Source organism: Penicillium chrysogenum (assembly GCF_028827035.1).
Source record: "Penicillium chrysogenum strain IBT 35668 chromosome Unknown utg000005l_segment0_segment0, whole genome shotgun sequence".
NCBI lineage: Eukaryota > Fungi > Ascomycota > Eurotiomycetes > Eurotiales > Aspergillaceae > Penicillium > Penicillium chrysogenum.
In genome coordinates, this window is record NW_026622753.1 from 787,341 (window position 1) to 810,576 (window position 23,236).

General features: G+C 51.6%; 9 protein-coding genes across 9 annotated transcripts; 5 read left to right on the plus strand and 4 right to left on the minus strand.

Moving 5' to 3' along the window:
* Nucleotides 1-144: 144 nt before the first annotated feature.
* N7489_008685 (uncharacterized protein) lies at nt 145-3,165 on the minus strand (the record flags this gene model as incomplete). The annotated part of the gene is made up of 4 exons (XM_056714435.1): nt 145-730; nt 786-2,471; nt 2,530-2,864; nt 3,043-3,165. The coding sequence occupies 4 exons, from the start codon at nt 3,163-3,165 to the stop codon at nt 145-147; spliced, it is 2,730 nt and encodes a 909-aa protein (XP_056562057.1).
* Nucleotides 3,166-3,622: 457 nt separating this feature from the next.
* Nucleotides 3,623-4,450, minus strand: N7489_008686 (uncharacterized protein; the record flags this gene model as incomplete). The annotated part of the gene is made up of 1 exon (XM_056714436.1): nt 3,623-4,450. The coding sequence occupies one exon, from the start codon at nt 4,448-4,450 to the stop codon at nt 3,623-3,625; it is 828 nt and encodes a 275-aa protein (XP_056562058.1).
* A 1,261-nt stretch (nt 4,451-5,711) lies between these two features.
* On the plus strand, nt 5,712-6,195 carry N7489_008687 (Dabb family protein; the record flags this gene model as incomplete). The annotated part of the gene is made up of 4 exons (XM_056714437.1): nt 5,712-5,730; nt 5,794-5,880; nt 5,938-6,073; nt 6,135-6,195. 4 exons carry the CDS (start codon nt 5,712-5,714, stop codon nt 6,193-6,195), a joined length of 303 nt encoding a protein of 100 aa, XP_056562059.1.
* A 353-nt stretch (nt 6,196-6,548) lies between these two features.
* N7489_008688 (tRNA maturation protein LHP1) lies at nt 6,549-7,874 on the minus strand (the record flags this gene model as incomplete). Its single annotated transcript, XM_056714438.1, has 3 exons — nt 6,549-6,648; nt 6,707-7,482; nt 7,539-7,874. The coding sequence occupies 3 exons, from the start codon at nt 7,872-7,874 to the stop codon at nt 6,549-6,551; spliced, it is 1,212 nt and encodes a 403-aa protein (XP_056562060.1).
* A 920-nt stretch (nt 7,875-8,794) lies between these two features.
* On the plus strand, nt 8,795-11,159 carry chsD (chitin synthase D; the record flags this gene model as incomplete). Its single annotated transcript, XM_056714439.1, has 2 exons — nt 8,795-9,075; nt 9,170-11,159. 2 exons carry the CDS (start codon nt 8,795-8,797, stop codon nt 11,157-11,159), a joined length of 2,271 nt encoding a protein of 756 aa, XP_056562061.1.
* A 710-nt stretch (nt 11,160-11,869) lies between these two features.
* hsp88 (Hsp70 chaperone Hsp88) lies at nt 11,870-14,243 on the plus strand (the record flags this gene model as incomplete). Its single annotated transcript, XM_056714440.1, has 5 exons — nt 11,870-11,944; nt 12,050-12,081; nt 12,145-12,631; nt 12,678-13,889; nt 13,953-14,243. The coding sequence occupies 5 exons, from the start codon at nt 11,870-11,872 to the stop codon at nt 14,241-14,243; spliced, it is 2,097 nt and encodes a 698-aa protein (XP_056562062.1).
* A 732-nt stretch (nt 14,244-14,975) lies between these two features.
* N7489_008691 (E3 ubiquitin-protein ligase) lies at nt 14,976-16,321 on the plus strand (the record flags this gene model as incomplete). The annotated part of the gene is made up of 2 exons (XM_056714441.1): nt 14,976-15,946; nt 16,009-16,321. 2 exons carry the CDS (start codon nt 14,976-14,978, stop codon nt 16,319-16,321), a joined length of 1,284 nt encoding a protein of 427 aa, XP_056562063.1.
* Nucleotides 16,322-17,071: 750 nt separating this feature from the next.
* On the minus strand, nt 17,072-20,657 carry N7489_008692 (uncharacterized protein; the record flags this gene model as incomplete). The annotated part of the gene is made up of 2 exons (XM_056714442.1): nt 17,072-17,768; nt 17,821-20,657. The coding sequence occupies 2 exons, from the start codon at nt 20,655-20,657 to the stop codon at nt 17,072-17,074; spliced, it is 3,534 nt and encodes a 1,177-aa protein (XP_056562064.1).
* Nucleotides 20,658-21,161: 504 nt separating this feature from the next.
* N7489_008693 (uncharacterized protein) lies at nt 21,162-22,991 on the plus strand (the record flags this gene model as incomplete). The annotated part of the gene is given in 6 exon segments (XM_056714443.1): nt 21,162-21,264; nt 21,298-21,566; nt 21,637-21,741; nt 21,798-22,007; nt 22,018-22,268; nt 22,325-22,991. The coding sequence occupies 6 exon segments, from the start codon at nt 21,162-21,164 to the stop codon at nt 22,989-22,991; spliced, it is 1,605 nt and encodes a 534-aa protein (XP_056562065.1).
* Between the last annotated feature and the right edge of the window lie 245 nt (nt 22,992-23,236).

Consider the following 23,236-nt stretch of genomic DNA (forward strand, 5'->3'; position numbering starts at 1 on the left):
AAATCGTACTCCGCGAAGGCCGCGGCAGTTCCGGAACCTGTCCGGTTGTATCTGCGTCACCTTTGGCCGGTGCCTGACCGGTCCCTAGACATGTCTTCGGATTCTCTGCTCCTGGCCGAATCAATGACATCACCCGGGAGAACTTCAAGATGTCCTCGGTTCATCGGGACTATACCCCCAGCGTCGGTGGTTCTCTGCAATCCACCACTGGGAGACATGGGCAGCCTCGCTAAGCCACCTCGCGGCTTCGGTCCCGTGTCGCGTCTGCACAATATCAAACAGAGTGACAATATTGAGGTCTTCCTCGGGATCGGACTCGAGTGGGTCAGCTACAACATCGGTGAAGCGCCATGGGGCATCTTGGATGAGTGGCACGACAAGCCGGTAGGGTTTCGCGGCTGCTCGCATAGAGACCCATGTTCCTCCAGGGTTCATCGTGGAGAAATGCCATTCTTGCTTCTTATCCTGCTCGGGGATAAGTGGGCGTAGCAAGGACTGGCCCTCGTATAAGGGAAGCAGGTCCTTCAATATATGTGCCGACTGTTCGTTGATATTAGAGGTTTCGATTAGGATGTCAAGGAGGCTAGGAAGAATTTGAGTCGAGAGGACGGCACTGCTGATTTCGACCGGTGGTAGCTTAGGATGGGCGAATAGTAGCGGAACGTGGAAACTGCCGACGTGGGGGTCATGGTTGGCCGTTATGCCACCATCATTTGGCAGAGATAGACCGCTGTGAACGAGTTAACGGGAAGTTTGGTATGTTATAAGAAACGGATAGAACTTACTGGTCACCTGCCATGACAAGCAGGGTTTCATCGGCGACTCCAGCCTCGTCGAGAACCTCAAGGATCGAGGCCAGCCAGTCATCCTGATACTTGATGGTATTTAGGTACCGGTTCAACTTGTCGTTCCATCCAGCGCTATTCCCAAAGTATTCCTCGTAGTCGCCAGGCTTGAACCAAGGAGTATGGGTGTTGTGAGTTAGATGGCCGATAAAGAGGCGAGTGTTGTTCTTCTTGGCCTCGGAAAATGCATCCCGCATATAGTTTTTCAATGTGTGATCCGGATGACCATATTTCTGCTCGTCCTCTGGTTCCTCCGGGATGTATATAGCACCGGCCTCATTGATTGATTCTTTCGTCGTGATATCTTTGAATCCCATAACAGGGGTAAGGTCTTCCTGGTGGTCCCAGGTACCATAGTGGGACTGCATCCACTTAGAATGCCATGGCCAGGACGTCCAATCCTCAGTGTCACTGGTGATATTGGATTGCTGGCTCAACGCATGGAATATGTGCGGCAGGCAAGGCTGGTAAATATCGTGCAGGTACTCAAGATTATCTTGGACGGCCATAGGGCTCACACCGCACATAGTGCCTGTGATACTCTTCATGGTGTATGTACCGGATGTGTAAGCCTTTTTCGCGCTAAGACCACCGTATGGCTGTAGACGATCCTTGTTCTCCTTGAATCCAGTCTCGAATCCGGTGAACCTTTCGGCGATGGGGGTGAGATTCGCGAGTTTATCCATAACCTCGTCGGGAATGTTTCCCTTCCAAGAGTTCTTGATGTGCTCCATGATGTAGGAGTCTGAGCGGAATGGAAACACGTCCTGCCTATTGCTCTCTAATTTGATGAGGATAATATGCTTGATCTTGACATCTCCGCTGTGAAGCACGTCACGAATGGGCTCCAGAATGTCATTCTGGAGGTTGGGAATGTGCAAAGGATCTTTCGTCGGATTGTAGTGTTCATACGTATAGTTCTTGGGTGCGGTGTTGTTGAAGTGACTTATATGGAAGGGAGACCAATTCGGGAAGGCAGTTGCCGCATCACCCGTATGTAACCAATCGAAAGTCGGGAAGGAATCGAGAGCAGTTTTGCCTTCGAGCCAGGTGAAATCACCCGGCAACGATGCGATACCTTGCTCAGAAGACCCAAGCGTGAGGCCGCCAAACGGGGCTAGAGGCAGAGATCCGGAGAGAAAATTGTAAGTCATATCGTGGGGACGAATGACCCGGAGAGAAAGTAGGATCGCGCTGCATGATACAACGATAATGGGCTTCAGCAATGCCCGACTTTTCTGTACAGGCGGGTCTTGAGGTGCATCTAGCCCCGATACGGAGTCGTTGTCGTCATCACCCACTTCATAGTCGTCGATTCCAATTTGCTCGTAGGTATCCGGGTGTGGCAGAACCTGCTTATTCGGACGGAAGTAGCGGTACGTCGCGGATAACACTGCACCCCAGACTTTCAAGAAAGCTGCGGTGACCCACGATAGATACGGTGTGGCGTATAATGCACCGAACAAAATCGACGCCTCAAGAAGGATAGCGACGAACAGGGCTGACAGGACAGTTGTGGCCGCGGGCTTGTCCTTGTGGAAGCCGCTCGAGATGCGCCAGTGGATCTCCACACCCTTGTGGATGTAAAAGGAGAGATTGGCAGAAAGCATCGACGAGACATATAGACTGGGGGGATAATTAGAAATTCGCTATTTGTTCGTGAATGCGATGAACGCCTGCCTACCTGAACAGCGCAATAAATACAGCCGCTATATCCCGAGTCGTTCGCCATTCGTATGATCGGGCCAGGCTGCGCGCGCCCAGAATGAGCAGGATATCCAGCAAAAAGAAGGTGGGGCCCCAGGCGAGCAGGGATAGGACCGTCAGGGCATTGAGGTGGGCATAGATATGGAAGGCTTTGGAGAGGACGAGGGAGATGAAAATAATTGAAAAGAAATATGCACGGTAGCCCGCCCAGGCACGGTCGAGATGGGCTTGAGGGGATCTGGCGACTTCGAGGGCGATTATGGCCGCAGATTCAAGCTTTCCGCGCAGGCGCTGGGAAAGACCCCCTTGCAGCTCCCAGGCAGGTTTCATGATATGTACAGGGAAAAGAGAAAAAAAGAAAAAAGCAATGGAATGTGTCAAATCATGTAAGAATATTGCACCTGAGACAAAGGGATTGAACTTTCCCAGCCATGGATGTAAAGAGGTGTGTATAAGGAGAAGAACTTTATGCGATAAGGACTGAACAGACAATAGCTGAACTTCGAAAGAAGAATCGAAGCAAGACACAGGGTCCACAGGTCCACACAGCCCTGAAGGGTCCAAAATAAAACACAGCATTTCCCCCACATGGTACACGTGCCCAGAGATGCATTATGTGTGCAAATAATATCCCGATGTCCATGGCAGGAAACGATCAGCAGTCCCTGTCATCATAAGGTAGAACATCCCCCAATCTGAGATATCCGGCCCCCGCCAAGAACACCCAAAATAGCAGGTGAGCACGCGATGGGAATGGCCCCCAAGGATACTCTGGAACTATTCCAGGGGATGAACATATGAACATGGAGAATTGCCGTGTGTCAAGCACTATTGGGTTACTAGATACATAATATACATACAGCCATAGCAAAATACCAAGACTATCATAAAACTGTCCTTTCAAACTTCTTTGGAGGCGTTTGTGGAGATGGGCTTGGCAAAGCCGCAAGACACGTACTGGGCTCCACCACGGGGACATCCTCACAGCCCTGGAGGGATTGGCATTTAATGCGAAAGCTTCTCAGAGATCGGCTCTCTTAACAATGTTATTTTTTTGGTATTTTCCCTTTTTAAAAATGCAAGTGGAAAGTCTTAAATATTCCACGTTTCCTTGGCAATGTTGGCCGAGGCATAGCAGCCATACCACACCAGTTATGTAGAATCTCATCACGCTGAATCCGAGTCACGACACGGATAGAGATGTTCTTTTCGCGCCTATTCCGAAATCGCTGAAATGTTTCGATTTGCTCAGGTCGGAACAACCGTTCCAGTTGGGCGTCCGGTATCTGGAAACCCGAGACCATTTGTGGAATAGTGTGAGATGTCCATTGAATTTCGAAGGCTTCCGCCCCATCCTTTCCATTGCATGCTTTTGCTGAGTTTTCATCAAGCTTAACCTTCTTGAGATTCACATCTGTCAATGATGCCGAAAAGGTGAACCTCTCCGTATCAGACGGGGTGAAGGTGGGGGTTCTTTCAGAGTCAAAGCCATCGTCGTCCCAGGCAGTCCATACCATAGTGAAATCACGGTACAGTGTTTTGGAGTTTTGCACTTCTAGGCGAAGACGTAGACCGAAATGAGGAATCTCCATTCCCCCTCCAATGAAAAAGGAGAGAAGGGCACGGGGCTTGGAATATACGGCGCAGGTTTTGCCGTCTTGGAGACGCGTAGCCTCTGCACCACACACGATTGTCGTATGGAACCGTTGAAAAAGGTTCACTGTCGAAGTACCGGCTCTGGTTTTTCTCAAATCCATTTGGCGCTTGCCTTTGTACTTGTCTTCAGAAAATGCAGTCGTCGCGTTGTACCAGTCGAGCTCATCACTGCCTCGTGTCATGCGCTTCGAAGCCTCTATCACGTCATGGTGATAACTGAACGGCTCGTTGGGATCATCCATGATGTCGAAATGGGGGACTTGATACCTGCAGGAATGGAATGGTGGATTAGAGCGAAGAGAATATTGAATTAGAGGTTCTTTACCTGGCTTGAGGCTTGAGGCTCTTAGTGCTGCTGAGATAAGGCGCCTGGCAAACTTTGCCACGGTAAATTTGGAGGAGGGTGTATCTTTCTGTAATGATAAACGGGTTAGATCGGGTAAAATCATGGGCTCAGTTGTAGGTCACTTACTTGGCTCAAACTCGATCTTGTGAGTGAGCACTAACAATGAGAATAGAGGGTCCTGAATAAGTCAGTCTTGAAGAAGTAGTGTCTTGACGGATGTCAAACGAGATGATTAAGTGAGAGGAAGGTGAAAAACAAAATGAGAGGAAGTTGAAAGGGAGGAAGCTACGAAGTAAGTGATAAGGGAAACATACCAGCCGAGGGCTTGTAGAAGGCCGTGGAGTGATAGTCAAAGTGCTGTGTAAGTTGTTGTGCTCTGTAAGTTGTTGAAGGTAACAGACGCGAAAGAGGAAGACGGTTGAAGGAAGAAGAAGAAGAAGGAGAAGGAGAATGAAGATCGTAAAGGTTTATATAGTACAGGTTATTTGTTTGCCATAGATTATCTACTTCATATATACCCCACGGGCTGAGTATTACTTGCACATCATCATTCCTAGTCTTAAGTATCCATGGATAGGGGCATAGCAGATATGAGTAGTTTGCCTTGCATTCATACGTAGTAGTGCACTTTCTCTCCATCTAGTATTTTACTAGCTGATTAATGGGGTAAATGCTTGAAGACTTTGCTATGTTAAACCGCCATACAAAGCATTTAGGAAATGTGTATAGTTGCAATGTTCCCAAGGGCTATAACAGTCTACCGACGTAGTTGCAATGATGTCTCTTTTTAGCGCATATTCTTCTGCCTTTTTCTACAGTACACTCGTTGCTTGATATTTTATTATTGCTAGACTTGGGTTGCAATTCAAGATTCATCTTAATTGGCTAATCTCGTTGTATCTAAGGGTTGGTATACGCCTCCCGAGTCCAATACAAAGAAACTCTAGACTGAGTAGCTCAAATTGACAGACTGCGTTGAATATTCTCTAAGTAGCCTATTCAAATATTTGAGATACTCTGGATATCCGTACTCTCCATACAAGACATCGGACATACCCCGAGAACCCCACCCGCCGATCATAACGACACAATCCCCGGACTAAACCTGGATAACATACAACCTACATCTATTCTTGTTTGTGAAGAGACAACGAAAAATGCCAGTTTATCACATTGGTTAGTTGGATACAGCCGAATGTCAAAATATACGAAATGATTGATCACTAATAACGCCCCAAGTCCTCTTCCGCCTTAAGCCCGGCGTCACCCCGGCCCAGATCGCCACCTGGAAGGAGACATGTCAGGGAATGGTGGGAAAGATTCCTGGTAGGCGGCACCCTGGAGCTCATATCGAGACATAGTCTTATATAAAACTTGCAATAGGACTGCTGTCGCTGCAGAGCGGTCCCCCGCTCCCGATTTCGCTTCCGCGTGCCCAGGGCTTCGATATGGGACTTGTTGCTGTTTTGGAGACCGCTGAGCATATCGCTACCTACGCAGTGCACCCTGCTCATTTGGAGTAAGTTCCCTTCGTCCTTGGATCGGGGAGGACCTTGGGTTGATTTGCTGACACCTTGAAGGGTTCATAAAATGCGAGAGGAGCTGTGCGACGATACTTTGGCCTATGATCTAGAGTTCTAGATATCTGACATACCAACGTTGAAGTCATGTAGGAAGTCTAGTCCTAAGTTATTCCTAGACTTTTCGTGATAGGAAGGATTTTGAGAACAGTCCGTTCAAATGTCTCATTTGTACATATCAAACCCTGGGCCCCGGTTAATCGTAGCCACCGAGGCCTGCCTAGCCAACCCGTAGATGCTCGTAATGAAATGACATAACGCCGAGAGAAGGTTCACCTGTATGAAATAATCGGAAAACAGAGGCAGGTCGGATCTCCAATCCGCAATACTTTTTGAATCCCGCCGATCGACCGAAATCAGAGAACAAGAATTAAAGACAAGACAAGTCATTGCAATCCGCCGAAACTAGATGCCTTATTCCTTGGCATCAACCTTCTTAGCGGGGTGATCGCCACCGTTGGTGCCCTCATCCTCGCGGGCGCGCTTCTGGGTGCTCTGCACGACTGGGACGCCACTATAATTGAAGTCAGTACTTATTCACTCACTGCAGATATCAGATCAGTGTGACTTACCGAGAATCCTTCTGAGCCTCACGGGGAGCCTGGAAGCCATTCTTCTGGTCCTCGGTGCGGCGTTCGCGCCAGTCGCGGTCGTTACGGTCGTTGCGGTCACGACCATCACGGCCGCCACGGCCACGGCCACCACCACGACCGCGACCGCCGCGACCACCACGGCCACCACGTCCACGGCCGCCGGTGTTGCGGGCGTTGGAGGGGTAGACGTTGCCATTCTTGATCTCCTCGACCTTCTCATCGCAGTACTCCTTCTTGCTCTTGAAGATCAGATCATTCTCCTTCCACTGGGGCTTCTTCTCCAGAGCGAGGAAGGCCTTCTGCTTCTCCTCAGACTCGAACTCAACAAAGACGCTGCCCTTGAAAGTCTTGTCATTGGTGCGGCGCAGACGGATGGCGTTTGTGGGACCGTAGGGGGCGAAGAGAGCCTCAATGTCGAGCTGTGTAGTGGGCTCCTCCTCACCAAAGCCGAAGCCCTTGACGTAGATGGAGCGGGCCATGGCGGCATCCTCGAAGACCTTGACGGCCTTGGCATCGTGCTCGTTCACGGACTCGGGCAGAGGGACCTTGCGCTTGACGGCGGTGTCGTTTTCAGTCAGCTCGACGTTCTCTGAGGTCTTGAGAGCCTCGACGATCGCGCTGAAGGGTTGGAAGCGGCGCATGCGCTTGAAGGAGTGGAGGAGTTCAAGGGGCACGGCGTTGTTGGCGCTGCCGCCAACCTTGGAGAGAAGGAACTTGTCCATAGGGAGGTTGGAATCGGAGAAGTAGAATTCGACCTAGGGCGTGCGCGTCAGTTGAGATCTAGTGGGGGAGCCTTTGTAATGGTTCATACCTGCTTGCGGATCTGCACAGGGTCGTCCGTTACCTCCTGGGTAGAGGGATCGAACTTGGCGTTGTTCTGGCGAGGGCCACGGTTACCGCGGCCATCGCGCTGGAAAGTGCGGGTCTCGCGTTTCTCAGTCTGGGGCTCTGTGGACTTCTCCTCGGACTTCTCCTCAGCTTTCTCAGACTTCTCTCCGAGCTTAGCAGCTTCGGCGACAATGCGGGCCTCGTCGGCGTCCTGGGCGGGCTGCTCGGCGGCGCCTTCCTCCTTCAGCTCGGCGAGGACATTCTGAACATCCTTCTCAGCCTCGGCGTTGACAACTGGGGTCTTTTGTTCTTCGGCCATTGTTGTGAATTGTATGCGGAGACTATTTCGGTTAGAAAAAAAAGATGATAAGCAGGAAGATTAGACGCGACGGAGATGTCAGAGAAAGCCGAAAATGCGGGTGAACAAGGGATCGGAGGAGATCTATGGATAATCTTGGGACGTATGAACAATACCTTAATAGATTGATTAATGCGCTATTCAGAATGCTATTGCGCGTGGGACAGTATCGCAGCGGGGAGGATCTGGGAATTTTTTTTGAGCTCCAGTGGCGCCTGAGACAGACGCTAGTCTGCAATTGGTTAGCGTGACCTCGTACTATTCCCTTTCGGGCAATTTGACATTGTCTATACATTGTCTTCTATTGTCTGCATTGTATCTGAAGAATTGGAATGTCAATAGACGAGTAGATGTATAAATAGTAGTTGTCTCAGGCGGAAGTATTGGTCTGACCGCGATACTGGCATTATGTACTCATATTTTACGTCCCCGAGGTCAACATCGTCAAAGTGCAAGCACCTGACGCACATTGCACCTTCCCAAAGGCCGTGACCAGTTTCCAAGGAAGGTCCATGGGCTCCAAGGTTGCTTATTGATGTGCTGACTTTATTTCCCCTTTCTTGAGAAACCTCATTTCGTACTCATCTTGTCACGGGGGATTCACTCTTATCAAATATCACATCCATGAATATCTTCAATTGAGTATTCTTTCCAGGACGGTTGTGACTTGGGTACCCAATTCACCTCCTGGATAGTAACATTATAAGGCCTGGGTTGTGAGTATCTGCCTGTCGAGTTTGAGGTCCCCAGTTCTGCTAATCATACATGATGTTCAGGTCGTTATTCTCCATAACTATACAATACATTTGGACCCTTCAACTCGAACTTGAGTTGCTGCTTTCGACATCCAACAGGTTAGGAAAAAGTTTCGTCAGACCGAAATGATTCAATCACAAAGGGGCTCGCCGGCCCACGAGACCTGGCCGACCAAGGATGTATGCTCCCCTCTCCCTTTCCTTCTGGGTTTCCGATGCCATCCTGACCATCCTCAACAGATAGTATACCTCTCAATTGTCGGGCCATTGATGCTTGCAGCCCTATTTGAATGGTTTCTCTGGCTAAGCGCCTTCATCTACTGCCTGATCAAGGTGTGGATGAAAGCAGACCATCGGAGTGTAAGGGTTCTGGCCGTGGTGATGATTTTCTTGTTCACAGTGATACGGTAGGTTCCTTGAACATCAGGGACCCGTTACCTTGCAGCTTCATTTAGAGTCCTCAACTGACGAACGCATATAATAGACTGGCATTCCTTCCAGTCATGCTCGTGACACTGCCGTTGCCACCACAGATCACAGTTCACTTACCCCGCGAAATAGTGCATGGGTTTCAAGTGTTTGCATTTTGGGCTTTTTCTGCTCTTCTGGTCGGCCCATGGCTATTCTGTGTTTACGGTCTCACTACAAATTCACTTGGGAAAAAAAGAGGATCAAACGAGTGCTGGATGATCGGACGGCCCCGAAGACTGTGGTTGTGATGCCAGTATACAAGGAGGACCCAACAGTCTTGATTAAAGCTATCAACTCCGTGGTCGACTGCGACTATCCTGCAAATTGCATCCATGTCTTTCTTTCGTACGATGGCGGCAAGGTCGACGAGCCGTATCTCCGCGTCCTCGACCATCTTGGTATTCCGATCACACTGGAGAGCTATCCTCAGAGCATTGACTGTATATACAAGGGTGCACGGATCACGGTATCTCGCTTCAAACATGGCGGTAAAAGGCACTGCCAGAAGCATACTTTCAAGCTCATCGACAAGGTGTATGCTGATTACCTGAAGAGACATGACAATCTGTTCGTTCTTTTTATCGATTCCGACTGCATCCTTGATCGAGTTTGCTTGCAGAACTTCATGTACGACATGGAACTTAAGCCAGGCAGCAAACGCAATATGCTTGCAATGACGGGCATCATTACGTCGACGACGGAGAAAAACAGCTTGCTGACAATTCTTCAGGACATGGAATACGTCCATGGTCAGCTTCTTGAACGGTCCGTTGAATCTGGCTGCGGCGCAGTGACCTGCCTCCCTGGAGCTTTGACTATTTTACGCTTCTCCGCTTTTCGTAAGATGGCCAAGTATTATTTTGCGGACAAGGCTGAGCAATGTGACGATCTCTTCGACTACGGAAAATGTCATCTTGGAGAAGACCGATGGCTAACCCACTTGTTCATGATTGGTGCCACGGAGCGGTATCAAATTCAACTATGTATGAGCGCCTTCTGCAAGACTGAAGCTGTCCAGACCTTTAGTACTCTCTTGAAGCAACGCCGACGATGGTTTTTAGGTTTTATCACAAACGAGGTTTGCATGATCACTGACGCCCGGCTCTGGGTGCGCTATCCCCTTCTATGTCTGGTTCGATTCATGCAAAACACGGTCCGAACGACTGCTCTGCTCTTCTTCATGATGATGGTCTCACTGCTTACAACATCAAAGAAGGCAAAGGACCTTCCTGTGGGGTTCCTGGGGGTCTCCTTGGGATTAAATTACTTACTCATGCTGTACTTTGGACTACGTCTCGGACGCTATAAAGCGTGGCTTTACCCAATTATGTTCATTGTTAACCCGTTCTTCAACTGGATCTACATGGTCTATGGCATTTTCACAGCCGGTCAGAGAACTTGGGGTGGACCACGGGCCGATGCTGCCACTGCTGATGACCATACCACGCCAGGAGAAGCAGTTGAACGGGCAAAAGAGCAGGGCGATGAGTTCAATGTGGATGTCGACACCTTCCGCACCGGTATTGTACGCCGGAAATCTGTCCCTATCCGCCCATCGGAGAATGTGGACGGCCGATTTGCACCTGCCAAGCAGCAGGTTGATGGGTTTTATGTCAACACTGCCGGCCCTGGGCCCGCACTCGCACGAATGGTCAGCGCAATGGAAGATCCTGCAAATTCTCAGTACCAGTTACCTGCTCACTTTCGCCATTCGACTGACTCTGTACTCAGTGGATCGGATTGCGGTTCTAGCTCGATTGCCACACCACAGAACGTGGAAAGCCTCCTGATGAGTGAAGAAGACCAAAAGAAGTCCTCTTATGCCCGCCAAGCCCGGGCATCAACGGGCTCGGTGAGCGTCGATGGTCACTATTCGGAGAACCACTTTGATTATGGAGTCACTTCGAAGCCCACGGGTTCTGCATCCGAGCACGATGACCTTGGACTCACCCGTCCATCAGGCACATACCATACCGGACGCTCTGAAATCATCCCTCCGGCCTACAGAGAGTCAGAATAAATGGCGCCGAGCGACTTGGCGCCGAGCTCCTTTCAAACCCCGTGACCCACCTCAAGATATTATTGTCTAACAGGAACATATGTACCGTGCATGACGTCAGTTTTAGTCCTTTTCTTCTTTTTTTCCTCTTTTTCTCCCCCTTTTTTTTTTTTTTTTTTTCCAGTTCGACTGCTTCGCCGCTCGGCATAGGTTTTTTGACCATCCTATTCTTATTTCCTTTTAGCCTGGCGATCTTGCTTTCTTCTCAATTCTATAGCTTTTAGAATCCAAAACAACATTGAAGTCCCAAGAACATGTGTATAGCCAATGACCCACCGTAGATTCCTCATAGGGCGGTGATCAGATTTTCAATTCTGCCAGGCAACAGTAGGCGGTGAAAGTGGGTGGTCCAGCAGCCGCCAGAAGGTTCGACGAGGTACCAGCACAGTCCGGATGCTAAGAAAGGTATATAGACCAGTCAGAGAGAGGAAATGAATGAAAGAAAGCACATTCTGATACATTTTACGTTATCCATTTATACCCCAAATTTGGAAATCCCTTAGTTCGGCGCCTAAAGATCAGCCAGACCGCTTGACACTTGGTCATCGCCCCTCCAATAATAGTGGAGTGGCGTGCAAATTCTCCCCTCCGACTTCTCTCACTTTTCTTCGTTTGAATCTTCCATCTCCCACTCCCTCCCTACCTCCCATATTCCCCTACTTTATTCCATAATGAGTGTCGTCGGTATAGATCTGGGTGCGCAAAGCACCAAGATTGGTGTTGCCCGCAACAAGGGCATTGACATTGTGCGTATTACCCCACGGTCTTGGTTCGGATTTATAGTCTTCTTCGAGATGGATCATGACCTCACGAATATGAGCAATTGCGCTGACTACTTATTGACATTATAGATTGCCAATGAGGTTTCTAACCGCCAGACCCCGTACGTCTCATAACCCCCCCGCTGGCCACTGGATAACTGAATACTGATTTGGAATTATTCTAGCTCCGTCGTTGGATTCACACCTCGCAGCCGCGCCCTCGGTGAGGCCGCTAAGGGTGGAGAAATCTCGAACCTGAAGAACACCGTCGGCTCTCTCAAGCGCCTGATCGGCCGTTCTTTCAACGATCCCGATGTCGCCATCGAGCAGGAATACAACACATGCAACCTGGTTGACGTCGATGGCCAGGCCGGTGTCGAGGTCAGCTACCTCGGCAAGAAGGAGAAGTTCACAGCCACTCAGTTGGTCGCTTCCTACCTTTCCAAGATCAAGGACATCACCGCCAAGGAACTGCGCGCTCCTGTTTCCGACGTCACCATCAGCGTTCCTGCTTGGTTCACTGATGTGCAACGCCGGGCTATGATCGATGCTGGCGATATTGCCGGTCTCAACGTCCTGCGTCTCATCAACGACACCACCGCTACCGCTCTCGGTTGGGGTATCACCAAGCTGGATCTCCCCACCCCCCGAGGAGAAGCCCCGCCGTGTGATGTTCGTCGACATTGGTTACTCCGACTACACTGCCTCCATTGTTGAGTTCCGCAAGGGTGAACTCAACGTGAAGGCTACCGCCTACGATCGTCACTTCGGTGGCCGTAACTTCGACAAGGCTCTTACCGAGCACCTCGCTGTCGAGTTCAAGGAGAAGTTCAAGATTGACATCCACACTAACGGCAAGGCCTGGACCCGCACCTTGGTTGCCGCCGAGAAGCTCAAGAAGGTTCTGTCCGCTAACGCCATGGCACCTCTGAGCGTGGAGTCCCTCATGGAGGACACTGATGTCCGCGCTATGCTGAAGCGCGAGGAGCTCGAGCTCATGGTCAAGCCTCTCCTTGACCGCCTGACCGTTCCTCTGGAGCAGGCACTCTCCGAGGCCAAGCTCCAGGTTGGAGACATCGACCAAATCGAGATGGTCGGTGGTTGCACCCGTGTCCCCGCTATCAAGGAGACCATTAGCAAGTTCTTCGGCAAGGGTCTGTCCTTCACCCTGAACCAGGATGAGGCCATTGCCCGCGGTTGTGCCTTCAGCTGTGCTACCCTCTCCCCCGTTTTCCGTGTCCGTGACTTCGCCGTCCACGACATTGTCAACTACCCCATCGACTTCACCTGGGAGCAGTCTCCCGAGATCCCCGATGAGGACACTAGCCTCACTGTCTTCAGTCGTGGCAATGTTATGCCTTCCACCAAGATTCTCACTTTCTACCGCAAGCAGCCATTCGATCTCGAGGCCCGCTACTCTGAAGCCGAGGCTATGCCCGGCAAGGTCAACCCCTGGATTGGCCGCTTCTCCGTTAAGGGCGTCCAGGCCGATGAGAAGAACGACTTCATGATCTGCAAGCTCAAGGCCCGTCTCAACCTGCACGGTATCCTTAACGTCGAGTCTGGATACTACGTCGAGGATATGGAGGTCGAGGAGCCCGTCGAGGAGGAGAAGAAGGAGGATGAGATGGACACCGACTCCAAGGAGGAGCAGCCCAAGAAGACCCGCAAGGTTAAGAAGCAGGTTCGCAAGGGTGATCTCCCCATTGCCTCCGCTACCGGCGGCTTTGACCAGGCCACCAAGGAGGCCTGGACCGAGCGCGAGAACGCCATGTACATGGAAGACAAGCTTGTCGCCGAGACCGACGAGAAGAAGAACGAGCTTGAGGCCTCCATCTACGAGCTCCGTGACAAGATCGATGGCGTGTACTCCGAGTTCGCCAGCGAGGAGGAGAAGGAGAAGTTGAAGGCCAAGCTCATGGACACCGAGGTGAGTTTCGAACCAGCATGTTCAATAATTTCCATGGTCAGCCATACTAACGCATTATTTCAGGACTGGCTCTACGAGGAAGGCGAAGACACCATCAAGTCCGTCTACGTCGCCAAGATGGATGACATCCGCTTCATCGCCGGCCCTATTATCCAGCGCTACAAGGAGAAGGTCGAGGCTGAGCGTGACGCCGTCCGCAAGGCCGAGGAGGAGGCCGCCGCTAAGCGCCGCGCCGAGCTCGAGGCCAAGAAGGCCGAAGAGGAGGCTGCCAAGAAGAGCACCGAGGGCGATGCCGAGATGAAGGACGCCCCCGCCGAAGGCGAGGCCCAGGGCGAGACTGAGGAGAAGCAGTAGATGCATTCCATTTCATGACACTGGAATGACCTAATGTGTTTTACTTACTTTTGGGTTGATGGAAACCCCGATTCCAAAACCGCGCTTTACTATTGACCTGTTTGGGTGAATCGCGTTATGACGAAAAGGACCTTTTTAAAGAGATGTTTCAAGGAGCTAGATATTTCGATCGGCTTTTAATCGTTGGGCCAATTTTTTTTTGTTATAATGGCAAACGGTTATGATGTAGATCGTTCCTGTTCCCTTTGATGTTATGAATAGATGAAAATACACTCAATGCCTTTGTCTTCAATTCTCGAGACCCTATAGAATAAGTAATATCTCTCATTACTGAAGTGACTCGCCCTTATACGTTCCCATGTTGTATTGAATGTCAACATGCATGTCTCGACATTGCCAAGTATCAAACTGGCTTTCTTTAACTACTAGACTTAATGCAAAATCCAAGGCCATTGTGGGTGAACGTCTATGCGGACTAGCTATGATAGCAATCATACCTACTAGGTACCTATAAGAATCACATGGGATGAGACAGGGCAAAGACTAAGAACGTGCTCGTTTGTTAAGCCCTTATGATAGTCTAAGACCAGGAGCAAACTTGATTTTCTTATTCCTTCTGATCGTGCAACTCTCTCTCCCTCCCTCTCTTTACTTCTTCACTCCTTTCCTATCCCTTTGATCGGCCATTCTTCTTACATTGTACCAGACCACCGAGATTCAATTCTGTCCAAGATGGAGCAAGATCAGGACAAACGGATGATCCTCCAGCTCCTTCTTGAGGATCTCGAGGATCTAGAAAACAGACAGAAGGGAAAACTGGCTGCTGGAAAGAGAACAGATTTTGAAATCGCCATCGCGAGCTTGAGGGACGATATTCAGACCCTGCAGGTTTCCATCAACGATGAGATATTGGCGCTTAGCACGAGTACTGCAATCGCGACTGATCAGAAGATACTAGCAGCCCTTCAACATGAGGAAAGAGTTGCTACACAGGACCGCCAATTCGCCCTCGCTATGCACAACGGATCGACCTCTGATCGCATACCGAATCGCCCAACGGCAAATGAGGCGACACCCCCAGATGACGATGATGACGCCGTTTCCATTATCATGGGCGATCTTATTGACCGAATGTCTCTGAGCGAAAAGACATCCGACAACGGGGAAGGCTCCTCGTTCATACATCCATCACGAGCAAGCAGCCTCATGAGAGAATGTGTTTCTTGTTTCACCAAGGTCGACACTATAACGTTCAAGGGCCCGTGTGGCCACGAGTTCTGCCGCGACTGTACAAAACAGATGTTTCTCGGTGCCATCAAAGACGAGGAGTTGTATCCGCCACGGTGCTGCGGCAATGTCGTCCCACCTGGAGTTGCTTTGAGAATCCTTAACTATGAGGAGCTTCGACGTTTCAGCGAAAGGGCCCTTGAATGGACCGCAAAGGACCGTCTCTATTGTGCCGAGCCAACATGTTCGAAATTCATTCCCCCCTTCGCTATCCAGCACGAGCATGGCATCTGCCCCGAATGTCACCGGCAGACTCATGTCCCATGTCGTTCTCTCGCCCACCCCGGTGTCGATTGCCCAATGGACAAACCTCTCCATGCTGTGCTAGAAATGGCGGATTCTGAGAACTGGAGGCGGTGCTTCAACTGCAGAACTATGGTAGAGCTCCACCACGGCTGCAACCATATGACATGTCGGTAAGCATTATCTATAACAAGTGTACTATTGTACATGAAGGAAAGACACTAACGATTGGCAGCTGCGGCCGCGAATTTTGCTATGTGTGTGGCTCGGTCTGGAAAACATGCCAGTGCCCACTTTGGCACGAGGACAGACTTGAGGAAGTGGCAATCCGAGTGGTACGTGAGGAGGTGCCGGCCAATGCCGATGTCCATGTCCGCCAAAACGCGTTTCACCGGATAGTCGAGGACCTGCGGCACCACGAGGACAACGGGTGCCAGCATCACAGGAACTCGCAATGGGCTTGGCGCAACAATGGGAGTTTGCAGTGTGAGGTCGGCAACCATTACCTGCCTGAGTACCTTGCAACCGTTGTCGAAGACACAGATTGAGGTAGTTTTTTGCTGTTGCTTCTTTTTTGCGGGTCTGTTATGTTGCAGGTAGAGGCTGAAGAACTGAAGGAGAGTTGAGAGACAGTTTGTGGTTTCTGGTGGCTGAATTTCTACCTGTATCATTCGGACGCGGTCTGTATGGTAAAATTGGAAGGGCGTCATTCAACTGTCAATTTATCGGGTTCCTCTTCGAGCCTTGGGTGTGCAATTGTCACCGGAAGTAAAATAAAAAAAAGAAAAGAAAAGAAAAAAGAAAATAATAGATTTCTGGCTTATTCGACCAGGGGAGGTAATATCCGTGGAAAGTAATAGATTGTCTAGCACTTTTTCAATATCACTTCTATGGTCAATAAGAATGTACACATATGCTAGCTTTGTGAAATGTTCTGCTGACACAATACGATATGGCGCACCGGCGGTTATGAACTGCCGTACCCACACGTTCAAATCCGGCAGAAGGCCATATTGATACCTTATCCTTGATATTCCCACTCCTCTTTCACGCTATCAGAGAGCAGCCCATTGAACAAGCACAACCGAAAGACATGAAGATACCAAACGCAATAATATTAGCTCAGACATTAGTTCCGCCAACGTCATCTTCTAACCAACCTAACCTCAGGCAAATGCCTCCTCCTGTATCGGGGCTTTCTCTGACATGACATGCAGGCACTGCGAGCTAGCCATCCATAAACATAAACCGTTGCCCGTGGGGGCAGATCATCCTAAGATATATATTCAATCGATCAATCAGTCCTTTGTACGCCTTGCCGAAGTCCCCTTCTCCACATCACTAGCATCGGACTCATTCTCGGACTCATCCTTGCGCTTGAACTTCATCATCTGTCCAAGGCGACGGAATCCGCGCCCAAACGGCCGCCAGATCCAGTGCATCCCCCGACTAAGCGGATGATACACTATGACGAAGGGCTTGCCGACAACGTGGGCGATAGCCGCAAACCAGGGGTCGGGGAATGTGCGGATGACCATGGCCCAGGGGAGTGAAAATGCAGCCACCACGATACAAATGGCCCATTGGACGCCGTTGATGGGGACGATGCTAAAGGCGACGCCGCCGTAGTTGGCGATTAGGGCTTGACAGCCGACCATGATGATGTTGATGCCGATGAAGAACCAGTTGCGGTGGAGACCGGTTAGCACGTTGAATTTGTTGTCGAGGCGTCGGTTGTTGAATTCGTTGAAGATCTGCATCCAGACGAAGGTGTTGAAGACGACCGAGCGTCGGACGTCGTCTGCGTAGTCTAGGAAGCCTGGGGCTTTGACGAAGTGCATGATCAGGGTGACGGTTAATTGGAAAATGGCCTGGCCGATGATCATCTTCCACATTGTTGTTGAGAAGAGCGGGGCGCCGCCTTTGATGGGTTTGCGGTCGAGGATTTGTTCGGTTGGGGGGTCTGTTGCTAGTGCTAAGGCAGCTAGGGAGTCCCTATATATAGATGGTTAGTATTGGCTTGAGGGGTGGAAAATGGGTAACCTACATGATCAGGTTGATCCATAGCAGCTGCACCGCGGTCAGCACCGACCGCATCTGCGAATCCGCCACGGAGGAAATGAAGGTCAACAAGACGGCGGTGATGTTGACGGTGATCTGGAACTGGAGGAACTTGCGCACCGCGTCGTTAACGGCGCGTCCCCACATCAGGGCCGTCAGGATAGAAGCGAAGTTGTCATCCATCAGGACAATAGCGGAGGCTTCTTTAGCGACCTCCGTGCCTGCAATGCCCATGGAGAAACCGATGTTGGCGGCCTTAAGGGCCGGTCCGTCATTGGTACCGTCGCCAGTGACCGCTACTATTTCACCCATCGCCCGCAGCCGAGTGACGAGGATGCGCTTGTCTTCGGGGGAGGATCGAGCCAGAACTTGCAGCTTGGGTAGCACTTCATCGAACTGCTCGTCTGTGAAACGGCGGAAATCTGGGCCTTCCATCACCACGCCATCTGTGTAGATCCCGCAGTCGGTGGCGATCGCCTTAGCCGTGACCATATTGTCGCCCGTCACCATGCGTACGACAACGCCGGCATGATGGCATTTCGCTACTGCTTCAGGCACACCAGGACGGATAGGATCCTGGATACCAACCACGCCGAGTAGAGACATGTCCTTCAGCAGCAGGCTGAGGTCGGCGGACGAGGGATCGCTGGAGTCGACAGCCTCCACTGGAGGCCAGGCGGCGAAGTCACGATAGGCCAGGGAGATCGTCCGGAGAGACTGCTTTGCGTAGGAGAGGATAACATTTTCGAATCGCTCCCGCTCGGTGCCATCAAGAGGTCGTGGTCCAGCAGAGGTCCAGGAGGTTGAACTGTAACCGAGAAGAATCTCAGCGGCACCCTTGACCAGAAAGCGATAGTGACCCGATGGCAAGCGCAAGACGGCGCCCATACATTTGCGGCCAGAGTCGAAGGGCATCAGCTGGATGGTCGGGGCGTTAGCACGCTCCTCCACTAGCGAAGTCATTCCTAGTACATCGCGAGCGAAGCCCAGTAGTGCCGTTTCAGTCTTGGAGCCGACGAAGCCCGGCACTCCGTTTTCTTCGCCCTCGAACGCGGTTGAATTGATCGCTACCGATTCGATCATCATCTGCTTGTGCTCGGCTAGGAGGTCTTTGGCGAAGTCTGATGATCTTGTTTCGTTGCCTGTCTGACCCTTGTCGTCGAAGGAGGCATCGCCGAAGGTTCCTGTCACCACCGTCATGCGGTTCTGTGTGAGAGTACCGGTCTTATCGGAACATACGGTCGTGGCGTTGCCCATCGTCTCGCAAGACTTGAGCACGCGCACTAGGTTGTTCAGCTTCACCATCCGGGTGGTTGCGAAGGCGAGGGCGAGAGTGACAGCTAAGGGGAGTCCCTCGGGCACGGCCACGACAATCACCGTGATCGCCACGATGAGGATATCCGTGAACTGCGAGGCCTTCTCAGCGCTGGTACCGGGATTGCTCGACAGGTCACCCAGAAACCGGAAGAGCAGAACGAAGAACAACAGCAGGGCAGCGCTGCTACCTAGCTTAGCGATAGCGCCAGCGAGATGGTCTAGCTTCTTCTGCAACGGGGTCTGTTCCATATCCTGACGCATGGCCATGAGGATCTTTCCAAAGCTGGAGTTGACGCCGACAGATGTCACCAAACAGGTACCGACTCCCTCGAGGACCTTGCTTCCGGAGATGATAAACGGGTCCAAGTCTTGAGCCCGGGTGTGGCCTTCGTCCAGGAGACGCATCACCTGCTCGCCGCCGGTCTTCTTCAGCTGGTCGGATTCACCGGTGGCAGAGGATTCATCGCATTTCAGGTTGTGGCCATTGATGAAGATTCCATCGACCGGGACCAAGTCTCCAGGCTCTAGGTTCAAGATATCGCCCACTAGGACATCGTGGACGGAAATTCGCACCGCTCTTCCAGAGCGAGTAACGGTCACCTCCCGATCCTCCTTCTTCTTGTTGAGTCGGACAAAGGCGCGTTCCTTTTGGTAGTCGTTCAGTGACCCCACCAACACCACAATGCAAATGGCCACGCAGATTGCACATCCTTCGACCCAGTCGAGTCCCATCCCGGAACTTCGTTTAGCATGAGACCCTCCTCCACTGGAGTGGTTCGGAGCAAATGTTTCGTACAGGCCTAGAGCGAGGGAAATGGCGGCGGCCACGGTGAGCAGGATCAGGACCTTGTCATTGTATGCAATCCACATGAGCTTCCACAGTGGCGTGGCTTTCTTCTCCGGCAGGGTATTCGGCTTGAACACTCGGATTCGATCCTCAAATACTTCGGCCGGCTTCTTTCCAGCTGGTTTCGATGTGACGCCGCCAGCATCCTCTGTACTCCCTCCACTGAGGACAGACTCGTCCACGCTGAGGCCGGCCGACACATCCGTGTGCAGTCCCCTAACCAAAGAGGGCAATCCACCCAACGCAACGAAGGCGGCGAGGGACTTAGGGTTGAGTAGTTTGTTAAGCTGTCCCGGGGAGAAGTCGAATGGGTTGTGCTTGACCTCGAAATCGCCCTCGGAGCCCGGGTCTGGTCGAAGCGCCTCCTCCAGTTCGCTGACGGAGTAGATTCCCGACGTCCCGCACGATGAGGACCGCTTCTCCTTCCATAGGTCGTCTTGCGGACTGCTGGGAGCCATTGTACTGCCGCTCATGGCTCGATCCCGGCCAGTTTGGCCTTCGATGGCGGTCAGGTTGCTGTTCGATCGATCTCGGGAGAGGGTATCGTCATTCCCCGGCCTGAGGCCCGAGGCACTGTTATTTTCGGGCACCTGGACAATAATCTCAGGAATCGAGTTCGCGCCTAGGTCGCCTCGCTCCTGCATTCCTCGAGCTTCCATCGTGATGAAGATCAGATGGTTCCTGGCGCTGGTATGAAAGAGCTACTGGTCGTGCATCCACCGCCATTTGCGGTTTAGATAAAACTCTGAAGGTGAACGATCACCATTGCACAGCCTCAGACTCTCGGGCTCGGCGGCCGCGTTATGGGGTCTGGCATTGGTATGCCAAGAGATTGTTAAGAAGGCCCAGACGGGCCAAGCCCGCTCATGCAGGAAGGGTCATTGATGATCGCGATGACTAGCTGTGAGCTAATCCAGAGGGGATTCACCATCGCTGGCTAGAACCAGCACAAAGGTATGTGGCTTGCGGGGGGATTTACTTACCAACGCGGGGAAGACTCCGTCGTGAGGCATCTTGTCCGCGATAACGGCCGTGCTCTGGGGTGAAATCGCGGGGTGCATCCGATAGAAAAGCCCCGGCGTCTCCACATTTTCCCTTGCCAAACAATGCAAGCCTTGTCTTGTCCTTTTTCCCTGTCTGAATCGTGACCAGCATAGCCCACCATGGGGTTCAATCTGCATGCCGACAATAGCAACGATCCACCTGAGGTGCGCAACTGGCGCGTGCATCTCATCGCCCTAGTCGTGAGTATGGGGGCCATTGCCAGTATGTCCACTTCACTCCGAGCATGTCCTTGAGGGCGAATGGTTAATGTGATGGGTGCGGTAGTGGGTTACGATACTAGTGTCATCGGAGGTACCATGGCCTTGGAGCCCTTTCGCCGTGACTTTGGTATGGAGCGTGTCTCCGACCTGGAGACTGACACCCTGGAAGGAAACATCGTGTCGACCTTCCAGGCTGGTTGTTTCTTCGGGTCTCTGCTCACCTTTCCCTTGGCCGAGCGGTTTGGGCGCAAGATGGCCATTGTGTTGGCCATTTCCATCTTCTGCGTGGGAGGAAGTCTGATGGTGAGACCCCTTTGAACCACTAGTCACTAAAAAATTGTTGTCAATGGCTAATACATAAGGGATAAACAAGACCGCTGCTTCAGGCCACCTGGGCATGATCTATGCCGGGCGGGCCATCGCTGGGTTTGGCATTGGCTCCGTGTCCCTACAGGTTCCCGTATACATCGCAGAAACAGTATGTTAGCTGCGCACCAGATGGAATAGTGACGGATCTAATAAAGCCTCATCTAGTCACCTCCCTCAATTCGCGGTCGTCTGGTCGGCATCTTTGAGATCTGTTCCCAGGGGGGCGGTATGTGGGGTTTCTGGATCAACTATATCGTCAATCGCACCATCCCCCAAGAGAAGATGGCGCAGTGGCAGGTTCCTCTCGGTCTACAGCTGCTGCCTGGTGGTTTGCTGCTCCTGGGGATCTTCTGGTGTCCGGAGACCCCCCCGGTGGTATGCAAAGCAAGACCGATGGGAGGAAGCCGAGCGCAGCCTCATCTGGATCCGAAAGCTTCCTGCCGATCATCCCATGATTGTGGATGAGATGCAGCAAATCCGCGAGCAGATCCAGATAGGAGCCCCTGCCGCAGGAACCACGCATGGTTTCTGGGATTACGTCCATCGACTGTGGCAGAAAGGCACCCGCAACCGGATCGGCATTGGCCTTCTGCTGATGGCGTTCCAGAACCTGACCGGTGTCAATATCATCACATAGTAAGAGCCGCTTCCCTTGCTTTTGGGCCATGCATGCACCGCTAACACTGCCACAGCTACTCGCCCCGAATCTTTGAAACCCTGGGAATAACAGGTACAGATACGAAACTATTTGCGACAGGGTTTTACGGGGTAGCCAAAACCTTGGGAATGATCATCTTCAGCGTCTGGCTGGTCGAGAAAGTGGGACGCCGCAGCGGGCTGATCTGGGGCGCCTTCGTCGGCAGTCTGCCCATGTGGTACATCGGGGGCTACGTCTTCCGGGCGGACCCCGAAGGCGCAGCAGCCCGTGGCGACACGGCACGCAATGCATGGAGTTACATCGCCATGGTCTGTGTCTATCTGTACGGGTTGATTTATTGTGCCACCTGGCAGGGCATCACCTGGGTGATCTGCTCCGAAGTTTTCCCAATTGACATCCGCATGCTCTGTGTGGCGCTGACTACGGCGAATCAGTGGCTGTGGTCGTTTATTATCAGCCGCACTACACCATATATGATCACCTCGCTGGGATACGGGACATATTTCTTCTTTGCCGCGTTGATGGTGTGCATGGGCTTTTGGGCGTGGTGGTTTATCCCTGAGACCAAGGGGAAGTCCCTGGAGGAGATGGAGGAGTTGTTCGGGGCTCAGCCCGTGCCCAGAGATGCGGAATGGGCAGTGAAGGAAGAGACAGAAGTTGCAAAGGGGGGAATGACGACAGCTCATGTGGAGAGGATCTAGGGAGGATCCTGGTAAATAGTCGAGGCGTCCAAACGTGGATGCCTTGAGGGCCTAGAGTATCTAGTGAGAGTAGCCCTAGCCCTAAGCCCTAATCCATATTCCTATCTTACTGTACTACATCCATCCATGGATACTTTACGATTGAATCTGCATCGTCTCTTCCCTCGTCTCCATATCTCTTTGTTTGTTATCTAATTCTCCTCTCCTTTACAAGTTGCCGCCCCCCCACGCCCTCGATTCGGCGT